Here is a 22,277-nt window from a genome sequence, read left to right as displayed (position 1 = left end):
TATAAAATATTTTTATTTCATTAGTTATTAATTTTTAAAGTAACAAAAAAATTAAAAATTTGAATAATGTATGTTAAATAATTTTTTTCTTTGAATCTTAAGCTATTACTGATTTTATATCCTTGTTAAGCATAACAGAAACAAAAACTTGTTTTTATAATATGAGGGTTAGTAAAAAAGTTTTTGACAAACTGTTTTAAAAATTATGATATAATATTCTTATTTCGGAAACAAAATCCTAAATTTATATGACGGTGTCCAAATTTTTTTCTGAAAACAAGAATCTTAATGATGCAAACTAGAATTTTGAATTTTACGATAATTTTATCATGCAATAATAGAAAAAAAAATTTGTTTTTATGATGCGTGGGTTAGTAAAAAAATTTTTGACAAACTGTTTTTAATATTATGATATGATATTCTTATTTCGGAAACAGAATCCTAAATTTATATGACGGTGTCTAAATTTTTTTCTGAAAACAAGGATTTTAATGATGCAAACTACAATTTTGAATTTTACAATAATTTTATCATGCAATAATAGAAAAAAAAATTTTTTTTTATGATACGTGGGTTAGTAAAAAAATTTTTGAAAAACTGTTATTAAAACTATAATCTGACGTTTTACTTTCAAAAACGGCATCCAAAATTAATGTTACTGGGTTTGGATTTTTCTTTGCAAACTAGAATCTTAATAATCTAAACTGGAGTTTTTAATTTTGCAATCCCTGACGGTTTTAAATCAGCCTGGAATCAGCCTGGAAACACCCTGGGAGTGGAAACACGGTGGAATCACGGTGGATCCAGGGTGGTTACAGGGTGGGTTTATGCCATTTTATCACCGTGTATACACGGTGGTTACATGGTGTTTCCACGATGGTAACACGGTGTACCCACCCTGATTCCACGGTGTATTCACCGAGATTACACAGTGTATCCACGGTGATTACGCGGTGCACGTGGAATCACGGTGGATACACCGTGTAACCACCGTGGAATCACGGTGGGTACACCGTGTAATCATCGTGAAATCACGGTGAATACACCGAGTAATCACCGTGGAATCACGGTGATAAAATGACAAAAAACCCACCGTGTAACCGCCGTGGATCCACCGTGATTCCATCGTGTTTCCGGGGTGTTTCCAGGGTGAATCAAAACCGCGAGGGATACTTTTGTTTGGTAAAACTTAAAGAAAAGTTTTTTATTTTATGATACATTGATATGTAAGTTACATTTGTACACAAAATCGTAAAATCAAAATTTTTTTCATAAAATTATGAATCAGTATTCTAATATTACCGAACCCGAATTATATTTTCTATCAGTACATTGAATTTTTAAGATTAGTACTCCATTGTATACTGAAAATGTACGAAATTTACAATTATTTTTAACAGTGCAGGTAACCTGTATGACTAGAGATGCAGAATGACCATCATTTTTATTTTTGGTCAGGACATGGTCATAAGACCGTCTTGAGACCGTCACATAATTTAAAAAAATATCTGTGATGCTGGAATGACCATCACGTTTCAAATGGTCACAAATTTCATCATTTGCATCTATATAGACGTTTTTTACAGACTTTTAATGAAGCATTTTTTGAGAATCAATGCAAAATTTACGGTCACATTAAGAACCGTCATAAATTTGATCATTTGCATCTATATAGGCGATGTGACGAAAATTTTTCAATTATAATTTATTCTTAAATAAAAACTATCAAAGAAATCGATCATTGTATTACCGAAATTTACCGAGATATTTAAGTTTTAGCTTGTACAGGTAATCATTTTAAAGACGAATGAAAATAATTTTTTCATGTACCATTTTGAAATTGTCTTTTAAAATAACTTTCAACCATTAAATGATGCAATAAATATGAAATGACATAAATCATATTATTATTATCACAAAAGTTTCTTTATTTAGTAGTTATTATTACATCTTTATTTTTAAGATTTCACATAGCTTCATATTTGAGGTTCATATCGATATCGTTTTTTTGAATAAATAATATTTTGGATCTTGTAGAGAATATTTGTATTCATTTTAATTATTTAAACCATTGCATAAAATATATTTTCATTTGGTTTTTAAGCTTTAAATATTAGTATTGATATGTTCACTAGATGGCAGCATTTTCGCTTGCTTGGTCCGTCATTTAACAAATGGTCATGTGACGGTCCTGTGACCGTCCGGTGACCTGCTATAATAAATAGTCAAGAGGCGTCTAAATTACTTATAGAATTGAATCAATTAAATATTAAAATTTTAGTTAAAGAGCGTTGTAAGAAAGTGTTAAGTTGTCTTTCCTGTGATATCCAAACAATCTGTGAAGAAACTTATAAGTTTCATAGTGTTTGGCTAAAAGAAAAACAGTTGAGGATAACAGCAAGTACTGCCTATAGAATTTATACCTATTGAAATAATAAAAATCCTGATTGGAAAAAAAAATCACTTGATTATTTTTTTGGGGTTCCATTTAGTAATTCGAACACACAATATAGTCTTGGGAATGAATTTTTAGCTTGTGAAGTTTATAAAGAAAAAATGTATGTTGAAGTAACTCAATGTGGTTTGATTGTCTCAAAACTCAATCCTTGGTTAGGATGTTCTCCTGATAGAGTTATATTTAAAAATAACAAACCAAATAAAATTCTTGAAAGAAAATGTCGTACTGAAGGGAAAAAAAGTGTTGATGATACAATCAAACGAATTAAACGGTTGGAAGTAAATCATGGGGCCAAGTAAATCTAAAAAAAAAAAAAACACTTGTACTATGCTCAGGTTCAGATAAATATGGCACTCGTAAATGTACCATTAGCTAATTTTTTAATTTATTCGTGATTTGATAAGACATTTAAAGGTATTTCTATAAGTTTCGATTACAAATACACTCAAAAGTTATTATGTTAATTAAAATTTCTGTATTTTGAATTTATGTTACATACTATTTGTGAGAAAGAACTTGAACAAACAAGTAAAGAATAACTTCCTACTGTTTCCTTTATAGAGCTTCATAATAACTTTGTATTAATATTACAACTATGTATTTTTGTTTAATGTTATATATTTTGTGCAATATAAAAATATATATAAGTTTATAGATGAAAAATAAATTTATATTGCTAAAATATATGTTTCTTTTTTTATATCAAAATTTATCATTTTTTAAAATGGGGGTACTTCAATTTACCATGGCTCAAGCAATGGTAAATAATTCTTTAGATTCGAAGATGAGTCCCAGAGGCATTTTGGAGGAAACTATCTGAAAGTCTTTAATTCTTTGATTATTTCTTTCAATATGAACTCGGGCCTTTGCTATTTGTCGCCCTTTTATTGCTTCAGCTTGTGAAAGTTGTTACTTTTGTTTCAAAAATGGAGATATAATCAAATTGACATCATATTTTTTACACAGTTCATCAACCGTAAATCCTCGGTCAGCCATTAAGTCGTAATTTTTATCCATCATTCTTAAAATTTAACTTTGTTCAAAAATAATATTATCTGAAGTCCGACCAACAAATGGTTTACTGATGAATGAAATCAAAACTGCCGGTAGTCATAAATTTTAATGTATAATAACTTTCATAATAGGAGTAAGTGTTCAATTGACAACATAATTTTTTTAATTTTTGTATTGTTTGAAAAACGTTCAAAATATTGAGGTATATTTCTTGACACATTTTCTTTAGTAGTCCAATAAATAGCAGGCTTTAAACATTTATACAAAGTATCAATCATATCAAGAATTCTTACTCGACAAGTTTCAGGAGTGCAAATTTGAAATAAAATTGATAATATCGCGTACGAAATATTTTGTTTGAGTTTCATAAATGTCATCTCTATTATTTCTAATTATCAAATTTTGAGTTCTGATGTGACGATGAAGATTTTTTTCAACTAATTTTTTTCATTTTTATTATCTATAAGGATAACGCCTTCAGTAAACTTAGAACAGTCGGATAAATGGAGTTCGTCATGATGAATGTTTTGTTGAAGATTGTTCGAGTATTGCTCTTTTTGAATATTTCGATTATGCAACCTTTGCATTCGCTGACAGCTTTGCTCAACTATTGATGGATTTGGAGCGATATCAATAGAACTAGATAGCAAGTTCACTGATGGAATTGAATGTTGTTTTCTAATCTTCGCACTTTAAAATCTTAAATAAAAAAATTATATTTATTAAAACTTTAGTCAAAAGAATATATTAAAGATCATAAATAAAGTATAAACACTTACTTGATGGTACAAAATCCTCTTTTACAAAATACAAAAAGCACACTTTCGTTGTGTTTGAAACGGCTTTACCCATTTTTAAAATTTTCACCCAAGCATCAAAACGGTTGAGTTTTTCTTCTTGATCTAATTTATTTTTTAAGACAACCACGTTTTCACTTTTTCGAGGAAAATGAAAAAAAAAACGAACAGTATCATTTTTACAAGCATGACTTTTACAACCATACACACAACCATGTATATGACTTTTACTTGTTTTTGGTGAAAATTCCATTTTAATAGATTAAAAAATTTAAATTTAACGAAAATAATTTTTTAGTTCATAAAAACACAATAATTGTAGAGGCAATTAAGTACTTATTATTTATATCAGCTGATAGACATATTGACACATGTAAACATCCATGATTTTAGCCTACTTTGAGTTGATATAGTTTTAGTCACCAGCTGACCTATCAGAATTCTAAGGTCTCCAATACATGGCTATATGTAGTCATAGAGGACCATACGTAGCCATTAGGGTGTGTCAAAAAACTCTTTTAAAATTATGAAATTTAATAGTAATAATCTCAATAATTATCGTATTTCATTCATTTAGATAATTCACTTATACAGCCTGTCATAGTTCTTATCTCATTTTAAAAATGCGACGTGTCACATTGACGCACACTTCGACTAATTACGCGACATCGTAGTCGTCCGCCAGGGTTAACCAACGGTTCGACCCGGGCTCGCGCCGAGGCTTGGCAGCGTTGGCTGACGACTGGCCGAGATCTGGTCCAAGTCTTACCCAGTATTTCCTTCCTACCAGGGACCTATATGATAATGAGTTTTTTATTAAAATTACATTGTCACGTAGCGATTCAAACGTGAATCGCTGGGCGTGCTTTCCCATCTCGCTGTGAATTTAATAACACCTAGCTGATAAAAAAGCGCATGTGCGCATTTAATTGTCGTAATTTATTATTATTTGAATATTTATATTATTTTCATTAATTGTTTAATTATGATTTATTTATGAATTATTGATATTATGGTTTATTATATTTAAGTTTTTATAATTATTTTGAATTTTATGCATTGAACCGATATTTTTATTATAGTCAGTAGCACACGTGTGTGGAAAGTATATATTCGCTCCGTGCGCGACAGCAGCGCCGAGTAATATATGAACTAAAGGAGGATGTTGAAGTACATAGAACATATAGTTTAGTAGGAGTTCGAATTAAAAATTACATTTTTTTATTGTAATAAAAATAATATGTAGAAAAAAAGCAAGTGACAAGTTTAGTAAATTATTATTATATGTTGTTATCAGTTCAGCTAATACGAAGTAAGTATGATCAATAAAAAAATACCAAATGAAATATTTAGAAGTCAGTGAAAAGTTGGTTATAATAGCTACTGTCAAAGTCTAACAAAATAATAACACAAAATAAAAATTTCTTAAAAAACTTAGATTATTATTTTTTAACAGAATTTTTATACATTTATAAACTAATTTTTTATTTACTTTACATTTAGTTTCAAAGAAAAAATGGAATTAATTATAAAAACTGGATTTCAATCAATCACCCATGAAATTGCATTCCAGCCTCGGACAATAATCAAAGGCAAATATCTGGTCCTAACTCACTTCCATCAACACAATAAAAAATGAAATGAAATCATTACTGAATTTTTTTATACAAGATGTATGAATGATATTAGTTTGACACTTACTGTTACAGACATAGGATAATTTTTTTAGTATTAAGTAAATAAATAAATAAACAACTCAAAATATAAATTTTCTTTATTATTGTTTGAAAATAAAAACAAACTGTCTATAAAAAAAAACCTATAAATTTTCTGATGCCTGCAATTTTCAGTGTCTCATGATTGGAATTAAGGTTATGGTAGTACTTACTTTTCCCTTCTTACTGCAGCTATCCATTTTTTTCTCTGATTTAATTTCCATGACGCAACAAGAAATTTATAAAATTTGCAATCACTTTTTCTACTTGTATGCTTACAGCTTACAACACCACAACTTAAGTGGCTCATTTTTTTCTTTTTAATTAAAAACACAAAAAATTCAAATGAACACGTGTATTTGTTATGCCGAAAGAATAAAATATCCTCCGTTAGTACCAAAATCATCCATAGCTCACGCTGGCATCGATTAGGTTTCCCCTACCATGACTTCGCACGGAGCGAATAAAAATATCGACTGAAGGGAGAGTACGTCGATATAGTGGGGATGAAAATCAATACTTCCCTCCCCACCACGTGGTGTACTGAAATAATTTTACTTTATTGTTTAAAGGGTTAATAATTATTATGTTTATGTTTATTGATGGAAAATATTATTTAATTTATTATTATGATACAACTCAGGTCGTATAATAAATTTAAATATTTTATTTAAATTAATAATTTAGGGTCCGAGGTCATTTGAGGGGATAACACGTGGGTAATACCTATTCCCCGGAAAACCGTCGTGACAAATAGTCAGAGAGGACCGGACTATTGTAAAGGTAAGATGTGTAGTCCGTGGATATATTTTTGGTAAAATTTGTTCTGGTCCAGCTGCCGTAATTAAATAGAAAAGAAAGTCAATTTGGTTAATTAATATTTTGTTATATAAATTGAAAGTATTAGTTTACGTAATATTTATTGTTGAAAATCTTCAAAAGTAAATTACTGTTAACGCCGGTAAGTCATTTGCATTTTTATTTGTTGCATCGGCTATCGCTGGACCCTCAGTAGAGTTGATCGCGATAATTAATTGAATAATAATTGAATCTGAGTTATTATTGTAATAATAAGTTGAATATATTCGACGTACGTCCCAGAGTTTCGTGCATACGTGCATAGACGCGTCGAATAATTTCCTTAGTAGATTAGACAAGGATAGCGTATTTACCTTCTTGTCTTACAATAGTAATTTTTTAATTTTAATTGTTTTCTAGTGTATAGCCGCAATTACGGCCTTTTAAACTTTTTTGCCTTTATATCGCAACCGCTTTACTTTTTTCCTGCTTTTCATTGTGCGGCTGTGGCCTGACTTGTGCTTATACTGTATTGCATCAATACGGTGATGCCCTGCAACCTCCCTTGTGCAATGGAGGGTGCAGTGGCTAGGAAAACCACAGAGAAAACCTAACTAATACAGTTTCGATTTGAGTGAAGCTTCAGTGATCGATAAAATTCCCATTTTACCGATCACTGGATTTTCATCCCGCGCCTAACGATCAGACACCTTTGTTCGAACCCGACGTGTGACTAAACGGTCACTCAGCCAAGTAGTGATCCTGCTCGATGCTACTTAACTTCGGTGATCGCCCTAGCCAGGCGCGTGCCGAACGGCTACCTCAGCCGCCCTGTCTTACAACAATATTTCATAAATATACGCGTATAAGTGTACAGAAGTAGGTGGGATAGAATAAGGAATAAGCGTGCGGCACGATAACGTGCCACACGGTAGGCTATTCCGAACACAGGTTTTTTTCTGTTTCTTTAGACACTACGTTAATATATTATTTCTCTGGATAAAATTCTTTTTATAATTTGATGGTAAGCAACCCAATGTTGCCAAATTTATATTGAGTACCTGTGTCTTTTTTTCCCCGGAGTAAATAATATAAAATAAAGAATAAGATTAGTATTTTTATTTGTATCAATTTTATATTGAGTTTAAAGAGTAAATTTATAATTTTACTTCTCCAGTGGATAACTTAATTAATTGTTATTATTATTTGGCTATAATAAGTACTTTCTTATTTGATAGAATTTATTATAAACATTTTGATTTTTTCCTTAGTATCGTTTTTTGACTTTGATATGAATTTCAAACAACTTAACCTGAATGTTTACTGCATTCTTTTTTATTTTTTATCATTATACTTACTTGTTGTTGATTCGTTTAACTAAAAAACAAAACTGCTACTACTATAAAACTGTCACATATTTTTTATAACTTTTTTTTTTACTAATATTTATAATATTTATTTACTTTTATGTTTCTTGCTTTTGACATACGTATAAAAACATACTCCTCCGCGATAAATTAATTATTATTATTATTATTATTATCATGATTATTATTATCATTATTATTATTTTACTAATAATAACAATTTTCTAATGATAAATGTAATTTTTAGTATAATAACTATTTAAATTACATTATATCATGAAGGACCTTCTACTCCACCGTCCATCTTACGGTTTTTAATAAAATGAATTATTATTATTATTATTATCATTATTATTATTATGATTATTATTATTATTTTACTAATAATAACAATTTTCTAATGATAAATGTAATTTTTAGTATAATAACTATCTAAATTACATTATATCATGAAGGACCTTTTATGACAGCCTCCCGTAGTTCATATTTTGTCTGGAGCTGCAGTCACACTCATAGCGAATACTGTGATTTCAAGATCTTGACTAAGATAGTTACTAGGGATCCAAATACTAATTCCTTTTCACAACGCTTCAGAGTAATTTCAGTGGTTTAACTAGTGTTGTGACCAGACTTGCGCAATATTGCCACGTGATTGTCTTGTATACGTGTCTTGGACAATAGAGTTTCCGTTATTTCTCAAATTAGATTTTATTACTTGGCCATGATATAAATCATTTATTTGTGATCCAAAAATAATCAAAAAAAAAAATAAATAAATAAAAAAGATTATTCTAATGCTGTTTAACCCTGCCTAAGTAATGATACTTTTCTATTTTAGTATAACGAAGAAAATTTTATGGCACCCTTAAAAATAAGTGTAGAGATACAACTAATGTATATTTTGTAGGAAATTTACCGCTCTTCAAAAAAGGTCTCTTATGTTCTTTTTGTGAATTTAACCATTCGGGGGATGTTAAAGATCAAAGTTTCACTTGTTTAAAAAAATTGGCGGTTTTGCTTAAAATTTTATTTCTCTCTAACACATAAACATAGAATTAAGCACTATAAACGTTCTGGTAGAAATTTTATCGCTCTTCAAAAGAGCTTTCTTACACTTTTTTCGTGAATCCAACCATTTAAGTGATATCGAAGCTTAAATTTGATGAATTTGAAAAATAATGTTTTTTGATCAAAATTCTATAACTTGTGATGTTACATTGCCGAGAAGATAAAGTTAGAGGTGGAGTAAGTGGGAGTCTATGTGATAGATAGAGATGGAGTCAATATGTGTGTCGAGTTGAGTGTAAGAGATAGTGAGTAGAGAGTATGGAGTATGTGTGTGGTGAAGTCAGTGTGTTGAGAGTACGGTATGTTGTCTGTGTTGGAGTGTCTGTGTGGTTGAGCGTGGATTCAACGAGGAAGGTCTAGCTGTGTCGCGGATAGTGGCCAAGATAGCGTGCCTCCCGACCAGTGATGACGACTAGGCCTAGCTCTTGGGGTTGACGTGGTGATCGCGGAGGAGCGAATGAGATGTCGCCGCCCCTGCGAGTTGGTACCCGGAGTTAGCTGGGGTACGTTTACGTTTATTTGGGAATGGCAGGCCTCGTTTGCGATGCTCGAGGAAGCCAAAGATTCGCTAACTCCGGATATCACGGGGAGTGACACTGGGGGAAGACCCGCGAGTCCACGGCTTGTATGCGTTGGGGGAAGAATGGATGGAGAAGCGAGAATGTGAGAGTGACTGGAAATAGTAGAGTGTAGAAGTGGATGGAATAGGATACGAGAGAAGAGCAGTTGAGAACTGACAATGGTGTCAGAGTGTTGGATTTTGGAGTCGCTCGAGTACGAGTCGACCCGGTAGTCGAGTTTGGAGTCTTGGAGCGAGTAGTGGTGAGTCGAAGAGCCCCAAAGGTAGGCCTTGACCACACCCTTGGCTGATGTCGTTTGGAGCTTGTGGCTCTGTTTGTTGAGTTTTGGAACCGTTTGTCGTGATTTTGCCGTCTTGAGTTACCGCATTATTTATTTTAATTTTATTATTTATCTAGAATTGTGTTAAGTTTTGTGATTCGTCGTCCACGAGAGGTTCCCGATGTCATACCCAGGTATTTATTTGTCTGATCGACCGAGAGTACTCGACCGCGAGCCGCTTGGAGCCCTTCGCGTCGCTCTCGCGTCCTCTTCACGATATTTTATGTAGTTTTCCTTTTTTTATTTTGTTTAATTTAATTTTAATTAATTGGCTTCTTCTGCGTAAAAAGAACCGGGACCCTCTCTCCACAACCTAGCATCCTGAACGCACCAGGACATGCCGCTACCTCCGTTTATTTCTCTCATCTCCGAAGGATTTAGATATTAGGTTTTAATTGACGTGTACGTTAAGACCGGTTGCTGATACCGGGGAAATAAAAGTCGGCTGGCGCCCGTCAGGATCTGGAGGAAATGAGAGGAGTGATCGGTGGGCGAAGTGTAACGTAGTCCGATTTGTGAATTTTGAGTTCGAGTCATTGAGTAAATTTATTGAATAAGAGTTATGTGTAATTTTGTTAAGTTTAATCGAGTTATCTAAGAAAAAGATACGTTACAAACTCTTCAGCTAAGAAATGGATACTTAGGCTCTTCATAATTGTTTGTCGGAAATTTGCCGCTCTACAAAAAAGGTCTCTTAGATTTTTTTGATAAACCTAACCGTTTAAGATATATTTTCGCTCAAAATATAAGAAACGTTTTATATCATCAGAGCGAAATTTTGAGTTGGTTTGTGAAAGTTTTCTTTTAACTTAGAGCTCAAATATCTCTTAAACGGTTAAGTTTATGGAAAAAATCTAAGATACCTTTTTTGTAGAGCGGTAAATTTTCGACAAACAATTTTTAACAGCCTAAGTATATATCTTTTGGCTGAAGAATTATAGAATTTTAATCAAAATCATTATTTTTCGAATTTATCAACTTTGAGCATCGATATTACTTAAATGGTTGGATTCACGAAAAAAACATAAGATATTATTTTTTAAGAGCGGTAAATTTCCTACGAAATATGTATTAGTTGTATCTGTACATTTATTTTTAAAGTTGTAATAAAATTTTCTTTATTGTGCTAAAGTGGGAAAGTATAATTACTTAGACAGGGCTAAACGGCATTAGAATAAACTTTTGTATTTTTTTATATTATTTTTGGATTACAAATCATGATTTATATCATGGCCAAGTAAAAAAATCTAATTTGGGAAAAAACGGACACCCTATTGGACAAGCCCAAATAGAATCTATCAAAAGATTCTTGTGAATCGTGTCTTGACCTGCAATTTGAAATAGAAATTGTTTCATGAGTTTTTTATAGTAGTTAGAATTTTTCACGACAAAACTTCTGACCATTGCTGAAAAAAAAAACAATTTATGCCTCAAAAAATTAATAAAAATTCAAAAACTTATCCTTTAATTGATTTTCAGCTACATTGACAATTTCAATTGTTTGGAACTGAATTAAAACCCAATAATAATTTTCCTTCATACCGAATAAAATTTTAACAGTAAATTAATCAATTTTTCTTTGCTATATCCAAGTAATGCTGAAACTCTTAATTACTCTTGAATAACAAGAATAATTAAAAAACTACAGAAAAGTATCGATTGCTTTTTAACAGTTGTCAAATAGATTATAAATATTTATAGGTGATTTTTTTTAATCAGATAAAACAGCTAATTATTGGGCAAAATGGAATTCTCTCTACTCCGGCAGTATCAACAATTATTCGAAAATATAAAACGCTTGGAGGGATCGTACTTACAGCTTCCCACAATCCGGGTGGTCCAAATGCCGATTTTGGAATAAAATTGAATTGTGAAAATGGTGGACCAGCGCCTGATAATATTACGGAAAAAATCTATGAAATTACTAAAACTTTAAAATCGTATAGTATTACTCCAACCATTGATATAGATATCACAAAGATTCAGAGTAACAGTGTACAAGTTGATGGCCGAACTTGTATTATTGATGTTATTGATTCAGTTGAAGATTATGTTATGTTGATGAAGGAAATTTTTGATTTTTCAAGTATCAAAAAACTTTTTGAAGGGAATTCAGAAAAAAGAAAATTTAATATACTGGTAGACTGTCTAAATGGAGGTAATTACTACAATAATTAGAATTACATTCTATATTAACGTGTGCTAACTTATAAGTATACATACATGATTATAAATATATGTAATACATACATGTATCAGCTTATAAACTTACATATATAATTAATTATATTAAAACTTACTGTTATATATATATATATATATATATATATATATATATATATATATATATATACAACGAGTTGTATATGTGGTATACGGTTTCCATATAGATATAGATATAAGAAAATATGTATCGTTTTTGGCTACTTACATACGGGGGAAAAAAAATAGTAGTGGCTACTCTCTAGGATAGTACTGAGTACTTTCTGTAAAAAAAAAAATTTTAGACAGTACTGTATGCTATTTAGACTATATCCACTACTCTCTGGATAGTGCTGAGTACTACCCGGACAGTAGTAGGTATAGTCTATATAGTAGTGGACACAGTCTAGATAGCATACAGTACTGTCTAAAATTTTTTTTATACAGAAAGTACTCAGTAATGTCTCAGAGAGTAGCCATTACTATTTTTTTTTCCGTGTAGGGTCCTGAGTTAATCGCTGTAACATGATAGCATTCCACATACCTTCTCTCTACAACGGCCTCTTGATCTTAAATTTTCAATTTTGATAGTTATTTCCGTTTGGCTAAATTATTCCAAAAGTAGTAGTTTTGTTTCTTTGTCATTTTGTATGACTCGATATTAACTTTTATAATTTAACTTTACTTTTAAACTCTACTCTTAAACTTTTTCTACATCGAATGAAGACGTAAGATTAATACCATGTAGTTATTAGATACACCGTAGTTGCTTTATTAGACAAGACTAAACTAAAAGATAAAAAATAAATAAGAGAAGAGGCCTTAGGGGCTGATAATAAGAATAATCAGAGAAAGGGAAATGTGACAAACGCATATGCGTCGTTGTCTTCAACATTGACTCTTACTTACGAAAACATAGTTTGTAGATCCACTATGTCTTGACTTTTACATCCTGACCATATGTAAAATGTTAATATTCTCATATTTATAAACGGTAACACGATCGTTGAACCATAGACAATTGATCCTTGACAATTAATCTGTGACAATTGATCCACAAATAATTGATCCTAGTGACAGTTTATCCAAGCGATAATTGATTTGTCGAGAATGTATCCAACGATAATTGATTTGAGACGCAATTGATCTAAATAACCATTGACGGAATGATATAAAATTTGGTAGCAGTTTATTCTTAGAGTATGTAATTCTGGTGTGAATTAGATTCACTAGATAATTTTTTTCAGTACTATTGTAAGCGTAGAGGTGTTAACATACTATTGTATTTACACACACACACGCGCGCGCGCGCGCACGCGAATCTTTGAATAAAAAGGTACATTACCATTGCACACGTTTGTGTTTACATACTTATAGTCCTTCCAGAAAGTAAGTCACCGTCAGTTTCAATACCCACTCTTAGAAAACAAGTCAGATCTCTCGCTGTTACTACGCATTATCATTATAAACCGAAAAGTTTCGATGGATACCGAGAGCGACTTACTCTCTGGGAGGACTTTAATTGACATTTTATTCGGAAATATTAACGTGTGCAATAGGGTGTTTCAAATTTAGGCGATATTTTTTTTTCTATCCTACCTTAAAAACTAACAATTTATAGAACAAAAAAAATATTGCCGCTTAAAACAAAATTCTAAGTCAATTTGCGGTTTCACACATCGAAAAATTCGATTTCCCATTTAAGTAACATGGGAAAAAAAATTTTTTTAGTTTGAAATTTTTTACCTCGGTAATGGCTCATTGCACGAATAAGCCCAGCATACATTGTTGTAGAGAATTTAACGCTCTACAAAAAAAGTCTTTTATAATTTTTGATAAATCCATCTGTTCATAAGTTATTGGACCTCGAAGTCAAGTTAGGGTAAATTTCGAGATCTTTTTACTTTTCTGACGAAACTATCGGACTTATCATAAAATGCCATGGAATCTTTTTTGTAGACGATTTTATTTCCTGAAAATTATCTCTGAAAATTTTTTTTTAAATTCTCCATTGCTTTCTAGTTATTCCCATTTTAATGCCAAGCTCTGAAAAAATTAGTGTTCTGATCGATTTTCAATTTTTAAATTTTTATAGGAATGTAAATTCATTTTGAATTAGAATTACTATTTTTTTCAACAGTGTAGTTAACGCTACATGAACTTTAAAAGTCAATCACAAAATGTTTCAGTAAGGTAATTACATTTGTTATGTCCGACTATTATTTAGTAAATTTTTTTGGTTGCGTGGATTAGGCGTTCGGACTAACCAATGCAATTTTCGGCTCAAACATTTAGTTCAAACCTTAATTTATTTATTTTGGGATACGTTTCGATGTGGACTTTCTTTCATCTCTATTTCGATAAAAACAGAGTTATCTCTATAGGTATATGAAGATCAAAAATGCGTGGATCAATACATACAATTTTTAACTTGATAGCTCCCTTATTTCCTCTTAAACTTTTGAGGCTGATTAGAAAAGTAATTAGAGTAGAAAAGAAATGAAGTCAATTATTATTACCTTACCTTTAGTGTTGAGGTATAAATTTATATTTTTCCTTGCGCTAGTTTCCGTGTTGTAGACCCTTGAATTGGCTACTAGATCTCGGTGCCAGCGATCTCCTGATGAGGGTGGGGTGAAGACTTATTGCTTAACTTATTTGATGAATAATACACGAAATTTATTATCACTTATGTTTTTTTTTCTTTATTTCAAAACCCCAATTTTAATTTGGCAATAAAAACTCCTTTAATTTTTCTTTAAAGAAAATAGAGCTAATACTCTTTAAAGGGATATCTTTATTACCTTATACATTAATTAATTACACTCCAAATTTTAAGTTTGAATTTTCGGATATAATAATTTTCGCAACTTTTCTATTAACATTTATCACTCACAACCAATAACACTTTTATTATTATTTATTATTTTTTTTTTAATATTTTTTATCTCTTTCGATACAGAAATTTTTATTTTATATTGAACTAAAAGAAAACAATTCCTTTATTTTCCTTCGTAGGAAATAGATACAGTGCTCTTTAAAGGGAATTGGTTTTTTTTTCTTTGAACATTTATTTAATATTTATTTTTGGTTATACTTGTTTCCGCGATGCGTGATTATTATTATTTTTTTATATATATATATATATATATATATGACTGTATAAATGTATACCTTGATATATTTTTTTTTGTTATGATTTTCTTTCGCGATGCGATTTTTAATGATTTATTTTATGAATTTAATTGAATTATAAAAGCGACGTGATCGGTTTTATTTTTTTTTTTTTTTTATTTATAAGAGATTTGAGGATACCGCTGTACCTAGTGATTGACTCTTTGCTGAGGGGTAACTCAGCTACAAACCGCAATGCAAACCGGTGCTCGATAGAGTGATTTTTAGTTTCAAAATTTTCTTGAACGCAGCAACCATGGGGGTCCGAGTTTAAGGGAAAGAGAAATTTTTAGGTGAGTTGCATCTTGTGAAATCTGATAGAATAGGTTTTGTCCCACTCCATTGAACCCATCCTTGTTTCTCTCAAGAGAAAATGGAATTTCTATTCCTGTGGAGTGTTCAACATAGGTGACTGTACGAAAGTTTGCGAAGTCGGACATAACACATTTATAAATCCGGACTTGTTGGGGCCAGTTTTCAAGCCAAGTTTTTCAATCCGAAATTGATTTATTGTTATTTGTTATGTTGAATATCAGCCATATTGTAGTTTAAAAAACTATTTCACATTGCCAGTTTATGAACAAATTCCTAAAGAAATCTTCGTGAAAAATTGCTCTTCTCAAAATAAATATCAACTGAAACTAAATCATTAGTAGACAATTGATTTTTTAAATTTCAATCATGCGTATTTTGAAATGTACTTTTTATAAACAAAACTGTATTTTGCTCCTCGTGTAAATCATTAGATTGTTAATGATCTATCGTATTTCGAACTCAAAATAAAAAAAAAATTGATTAGGCAGATGCTTATCAACCTGGGCTTCCGGGAAAATAGTATATTACACATTGAGGTAGAAAAGTCGGACATTCCAACTCGCATACGTAATTGTCTACCCGAGCTGAAGACGAGGGTGGCAAACACGCAGATTGGGACATTCTATCTTCCTTCGTGGTGTGTGTACAATTTTTCACTAGATCTGCACCTGAAAGTTTAAATTTTGGCTTCTATTTGAGGGAAGAATAGCGTATGCGCTAACTTCTATCATTTGTTTTCTTATAAAAGTAAAGAACGACTTTCTTCCCTCTAAACAGGGCAGGAATGTAAACTTAGGGTGCAAGTATAGTAAAAAATGATGTAGATCTATGTTACGTTCTCGTAACATTAATTTATCAAATAAAACCACTTAATCATTATTTTAATAAATTGATTTTACGTTGCTGTAATGAAAATTTCGTTGATCAGCATTTTACGATTGTTGACGCGGTCTGTGTAGAAATAATAATCGTCCATATGTGTGAGAGTTCTATCCTTCAACGTTTCCATAAGAAACATAACTATTATTTTTTAATATACAATCGAAATGCAGTTAATTTACACTCCATCAATCCTTAAACTGGTATATTTTTTATCTTCACGCTAAGAAAATTGATGATTTTCGAAAAATTCCGGAAGTTATTGTTCTCACCCCAATTTCCAAAAATCAAAAGACCATAAAGACCCAGGAAGCTAATCTGTCGTTTTCAGTTTTAATAATATTATCATCGAAAAAATAGCGTTTTTACCATTTTTTTGCTAATATTTTATATATTAAAGCTCTCACCTGATTCAAAACTCATTGCAATCCTTATTTTGGTAACTTACATTAATTTTATCCTGAGTATATTTATTTTATTAAACATAATCGTGAATTAAAATTTACAAAACGCTTGTTTATTAATTATTTTTATTCTTAAATTTTCAAACTTTAACATAAAATGTCACTTGTTTGAGCTTCAAAAGCTCTACAAAAACGACCGCTTACAAGTGTATTTTCGAGCTCAATGAGCCCGAAAATTGATTCACACGACTTTTTTCGAGCTTTTTGAGCTGGAAAACAGCGGGAAGTTATGGAGCTGACCCACGGGGCGAACCGTCGTCCAGATTTTTTTCAATATATTGTCCACATTCTTGCTACATACCATGTATTAGTTGTAACTGATGCGAATAAACAAAGTAGTTTTCTTATATTGACAGTACTGTATTCTAAAAATATGATATTTATTTAAATGCAATATTTTTGTAACAATCTAGAAATACATTTTTTAAATCCTATTTTTTTCATATTCCTCTAATTATTTTGTTTAAATATCGCACTTATTTTTGAAAATTATCAACTATAAGTCTCACACTAATTAATTCTTAGTTTTTCAATAAAAAGCGCTGATTGTATACTCCTATATATCATATAAACTGTGGAGACAATAATTTGTAAAAAGGCCATTCGGCAGCCGAAATGGAAGTAGATTTTTTTATTATTTGATTATTTTAACCTTTCAAATTAACATTAATAACAAAATAAATTTTTTTTTAACATTCTCGAAAATTCTCAAGGTTATGGAACAAAAAAAATTGTCAAAAAATTCAAAGTTAAAAGCAGAAAACTTAAATTAAAATAAAAAAATTGGAAACATTATCGGAATGGTAAGTTGAATAACAAAAAAAATCCTAAGTTTCTTTAAGATCGGTGTAGAATTGTGGACGTTATCGTTGGAGAACGGCGCGTTATATCGTATAAATATATATATATATATATATATATATATATATATATATATATATATATATATATATATATATATATATATATATGAATGCTTACATAAACTTTGGAACCAAATGTATTTCTTGACTCAGCTCGTCGAGCTGAGTTTAGAGGTAGCAAAATTTTTTGAAAATTTTCATCATGAGGACAAGTAGAATAGTATGATTTTTATCAAATCTACTTATAACTGTGCAATAATGGCAGTTCAATAACTTCATTATACTTGGAATAAACTTAGTAAAAAATGAATGTTTTCAGTAACTGGCCCATATGCTAAACGTATCTTCGGAATCGAACTTGGTGTTGATAGCGAAAGCATCGTTCATGCAACTCCGTTAGAAGATTTTGGAGGTCTTCACCCTGATCCGAATCTAACATACGCTGCAGATATGGTCAACACTGTAAGAAATGGAGTTTATGATATGGGAGCAGCGTTCGATGGTGATGGTGATAGAAATATGGTAAGATAGCAATTAGCATCAATTTCATGCCAACCATTGTTTTACTAATCAACTAATTGATCTTTATTTGGCTTTTAATTTAGATCATCGGAAAAAACGCATTTTTCGTAACACCATCAGATTCTTTAGCAGTTTTAGCAGCTTATTTGAAAATCATTCCATACTTTCAAAAAACAGGAGTCAAAGGATATGCAAGATCCATGCCTACAAGTGCTGCAATAGATCGAGTGGCAAAACATACAGGGATATCTTGTTTTGAAGTTCCGACAGGATGGAAATACTTTGGTAAAAATTCAATTATCAGTAATAAATGCATTGCAAAATGATAAACACTTTGAAATTAAAATAAAACTTCATTTGATTACTTTCTATCTGAATATTTTGATTTTAAACAATTCTATTGGTAAATAGATTTACTCGCAAACAATAAAATTTACTCATAAACAATTCTAGGCTATTTTTATCCCTAAATATTTCTATTTTAAAAAAGCTGCTTGTCTCAACTTCTCTAATTGTCAATATTTATATTCTTAAATTTCCTAATTCTTATTCTTCGATATTACTATTAGAACTTATTTATTAACACAAATACAGGAGCGCTCAAAAGTATTTTGACAATATGAAATTTGTTATCATCTTCTTTAAAATAAAACTATATCAAAAAAATCCTTGAATATAGTAGGAAGCAGTAACTGCATTTATTTGAACGCGTCAGGTTTCAACTTGTTTGCGTACATTACATGCCATCGAAAGAAAAAAATTAATCGTGAGCTCAAAAATATTCTGACGCGCAGTTAGCTTCGAAAGTTCACGGATGTTAGATAACTCGGAACTTTTATTTTCATTTATCTTCACTTGTCGTAGTTATGTCAATTTACTAAAATTCAACCAATATTCAAGTGATTTTAAACAAGCTGTTATAAATGCATTAAAAAAAAGGGTTTAAACAAGCAAATGTTGCTCGCATTTTCAAAGTGTTTCAACAACTCATTAGTATGTAGAACAAAGTGTATATAATATACGAAAGACAGTCAAAAACAAGCCTCAGTGCAGCTGTCCAAAAAAAAAAAACATCTCCTAGAGTCGATAATAATATAAAAAAGTTATCAATTAGCTATTGCCGAAAGTTAGCTGTGATGATAAAAAATGAACTGAAAGAAAAATACAACATGTGTATTCACATTTCTATTGTCAAACGATGCTTAAAACTCTTCGGGTTGCAAGGTCGAAGGCCGACAAAAAAACTTTAATATTTCGAAAAAATGAAAAGTCTCGACTTGCATTCCTAAAACAGTATAAATCGTGGATAAGCTTAGACTGTTCTATAGTTTTGTGAAATGATGAAAAAAAATTTAATTTAATGTCAGATGAAAGTGTTAAGTATGTTCGACGTCCTAAAAATAAGCAATATGATTTTCAATATTAATTATCTACTGTTAAATATAAAGGTGATAGTACGATGTTGGGGGTGTTATCCACGCTCTGACGTTGCACCATTAGAGCGAATTAGAGAAAATATGGAACGGTTTGTGTAAAAAAATATATTGAGAACTTGAAAGCTGCCATTCGTTAAGCAACCTATGCCAGCTGGGTAGTATCTTCAACATGATAATGATCCTAAACACATATCCAAGTACGTTTGTGATTTCATGAAACGCGGAAAAATCAAAGTCTCAGAGTGGCAACGCCAAAACCTAGATTTTAATCCTTTAGAACATCTGAAAGAGGAGTTGGATTGTAGAATAAGAACACGAAAGTATTCCAATAACGACAATTTACATGAAGCTTTAAAAAATGAGTGGTAGAAAATTCCGCTGAACTGATTAGAGAAGTTGGTTAGCTCAATGTCAAAGCGATGTGAGGTTGTCATAAAGGTTAAGGGATATGCTACTAAATAGTGGATTTCTTATGACCAGGGCCATGGACAATATGGAAGGGAAAAACCAATACATGTAAAAAAAAAAATAATATGTGTTTGATCGGTAGTGTTCGGCAATCAGTGATGTTCAAGTTGTAGATTGCCAAACTAGAATGATAGTAAGAGCTGTCAAATTAGCATTTTGAATATAGTAGAACGTAAACAATAGCTAGACGTATGACCCGTTTGAGCTAAACGGCAACAAATCTTTGATAGTTTACGTATGCACGTCTGTTTAGAAAAAAAAGGCTTTTATACCAAACGGGTATGTTTTATTTTCGCATTCTATGCCGGCTAAGAAAATACAGGCCAGTGCTGTATACTAAGCGGGCACAATTTTACGGTAGCTTACGTATGCAAGCTTGTTTAAAAATAAAGGCTTTTATCAAAACTTCTTCGATTGGAACGGAATATATTCTTATAATGATTGAACGATCGCTCAACATCACAAGACGTAATTGGCACAAATACTATATATCTTACATCATCAATTTCCCAATTATCCGGAAGATTCTCAAAATTATTGAGCATTATGCACTTTTTAGCTACAGTTAACGAGTCATGAAATCCACTGTTGTTTGTTAAAACATCAATCAATTTTTGTTTGACCCGATCATTTACGGCTGGATTACCCAATAAATTTATACTTGCATCACGAACAATTTGGCATAATGCATGTAAACTAAGACACTGCATTTCTAAATTCGTTATCGAAGTTACAATGATCGAATAGTTTGTATTAACATTGATCAGGTCTTGATGGGTTTCATTTCTTTAATAGTATTGTTGCACATCAACGACATTTTGAAAGTCAGGCTCAAGAGTATCAGTCACACTTTTGAATTCGTGATAATGATCCTGATAATAAGATGCTGCATCTATTCCCGTACCCCAGCGAGTAATAATCGGTGCAAGAGGTAAAATTGAATTAGGGTACATCTGTTGAACAAGCCTTACCCGTAATGGAGTTTTGTTAATGATTGATTTAGTATTTGCGATCACGTCGTGAGTTTCCGGAAAACGTCCTCTGACAGTTTCTGCGACTCGATAAAGACCATGTACAAGGCAAGTTACATGTTTAATCTTCGGATACTCTTATCGTAACATTCATCCTGCTCGTCTCATGTACGGTTCTGCATCACTAACGAAAAGAAGTACCTTGTTGTGCTGAATCCCATGTGGCCATAGAACCCTTAAGATGTTAAAAAATTCAACCACAGTTTTAGCATTCCGAACATCGTAAAACTTTACATTAATGAGCCGTAGTGTTTTCGGTTGGTTTAAATACAACAGGGAAATTACTGCATTATATACACATCGCTTTTTCACATCAGTCGTCTCATCAATTGGAATAAATATCGGATGATCATTAACTTCTTCCCGAATTCTATTGATCACTCCATTGTATACTTTCGGAACGTACGTACATCGAAGAGTTAAGCATTCGGAAGAGGACGACAAATATAACGCTCCATAAATTGTACAAAAGCAGGATTATCTAACTTGATCTGTACAAGATTGCCAAGAATCTTCTGATGGATCTTGGGGGGCATTACGGAGGTCTATTGCTTTCGAGTGTTTTAATGCTTCGTTGTGACGTTGTATATTTTACACAGTAACTGTGCGAATAACCGAATAGCACAATAAGCAACGAACATGTAGTTAGCAAACCTGGAAAAAGCGAATTATTCGAAGAATCGCCAATTGAAATAATTTTTTGAATACTTTAGCAATGTTAATATTCAATTCTCAATAATTCCCTGAAATGCTCCATGTTCTTTCTCTAGTATATTCCGAATCCGTTACCACTGTCCTTCAAGCAC

At 31.3% G+C, this 22,277-nt stretch overlaps 1 protein-coding gene across 4 annotated transcripts in view; it reads left to right on the top strand.

Moving 5' to 3' along the window:
• The window catches only part of LOC103571805 (phosphoglucomutase), a 73,136-nt gene that overhangs the window by 30,300 nt on the left and 20,559 nt on the right, over positions 1 to 22,277 (top strand). For 3 of the 4 annotated variants that reach the window (XM_053738659.1, XM_014440994.2, XM_014440990.2), the window contains 3 exons: positions 11,819 to 12,275; positions 18,334 to 18,536; positions 18,620 to 18,821. In XM_053738659.1, coding sequence (XP_053594634.1) covers positions 11,819 to 12,275; positions 18,334 to 18,536; positions 18,620 to 18,821 — 862 coding nt within the window. The remainder of the gene's footprint in view (positions 1 to 11,818; positions 12,276 to 18,333; positions 18,537 to 18,619; positions 18,822 to 22,277) is intronic. The other variant, XM_014440996.2, reaches the window with a different exon arrangement.

This window comes from Microplitis demolitor, chromosome 4 (genome assembly GCF_026212275.2).
Source record: "Microplitis demolitor isolate Queensland-Clemson2020A chromosome 4, iyMicDemo2.1a, whole genome shotgun sequence".
Taxonomy (NCBI): domain Eukaryota; kingdom Metazoa; phylum Arthropoda; class Insecta; order Hymenoptera; family Braconidae; genus Microplitis; species Microplitis demolitor.
Note: the sequence above shows the minus strand (reverse complement) of the source record. Positions and strands in the feature narration are given on the sequence as shown.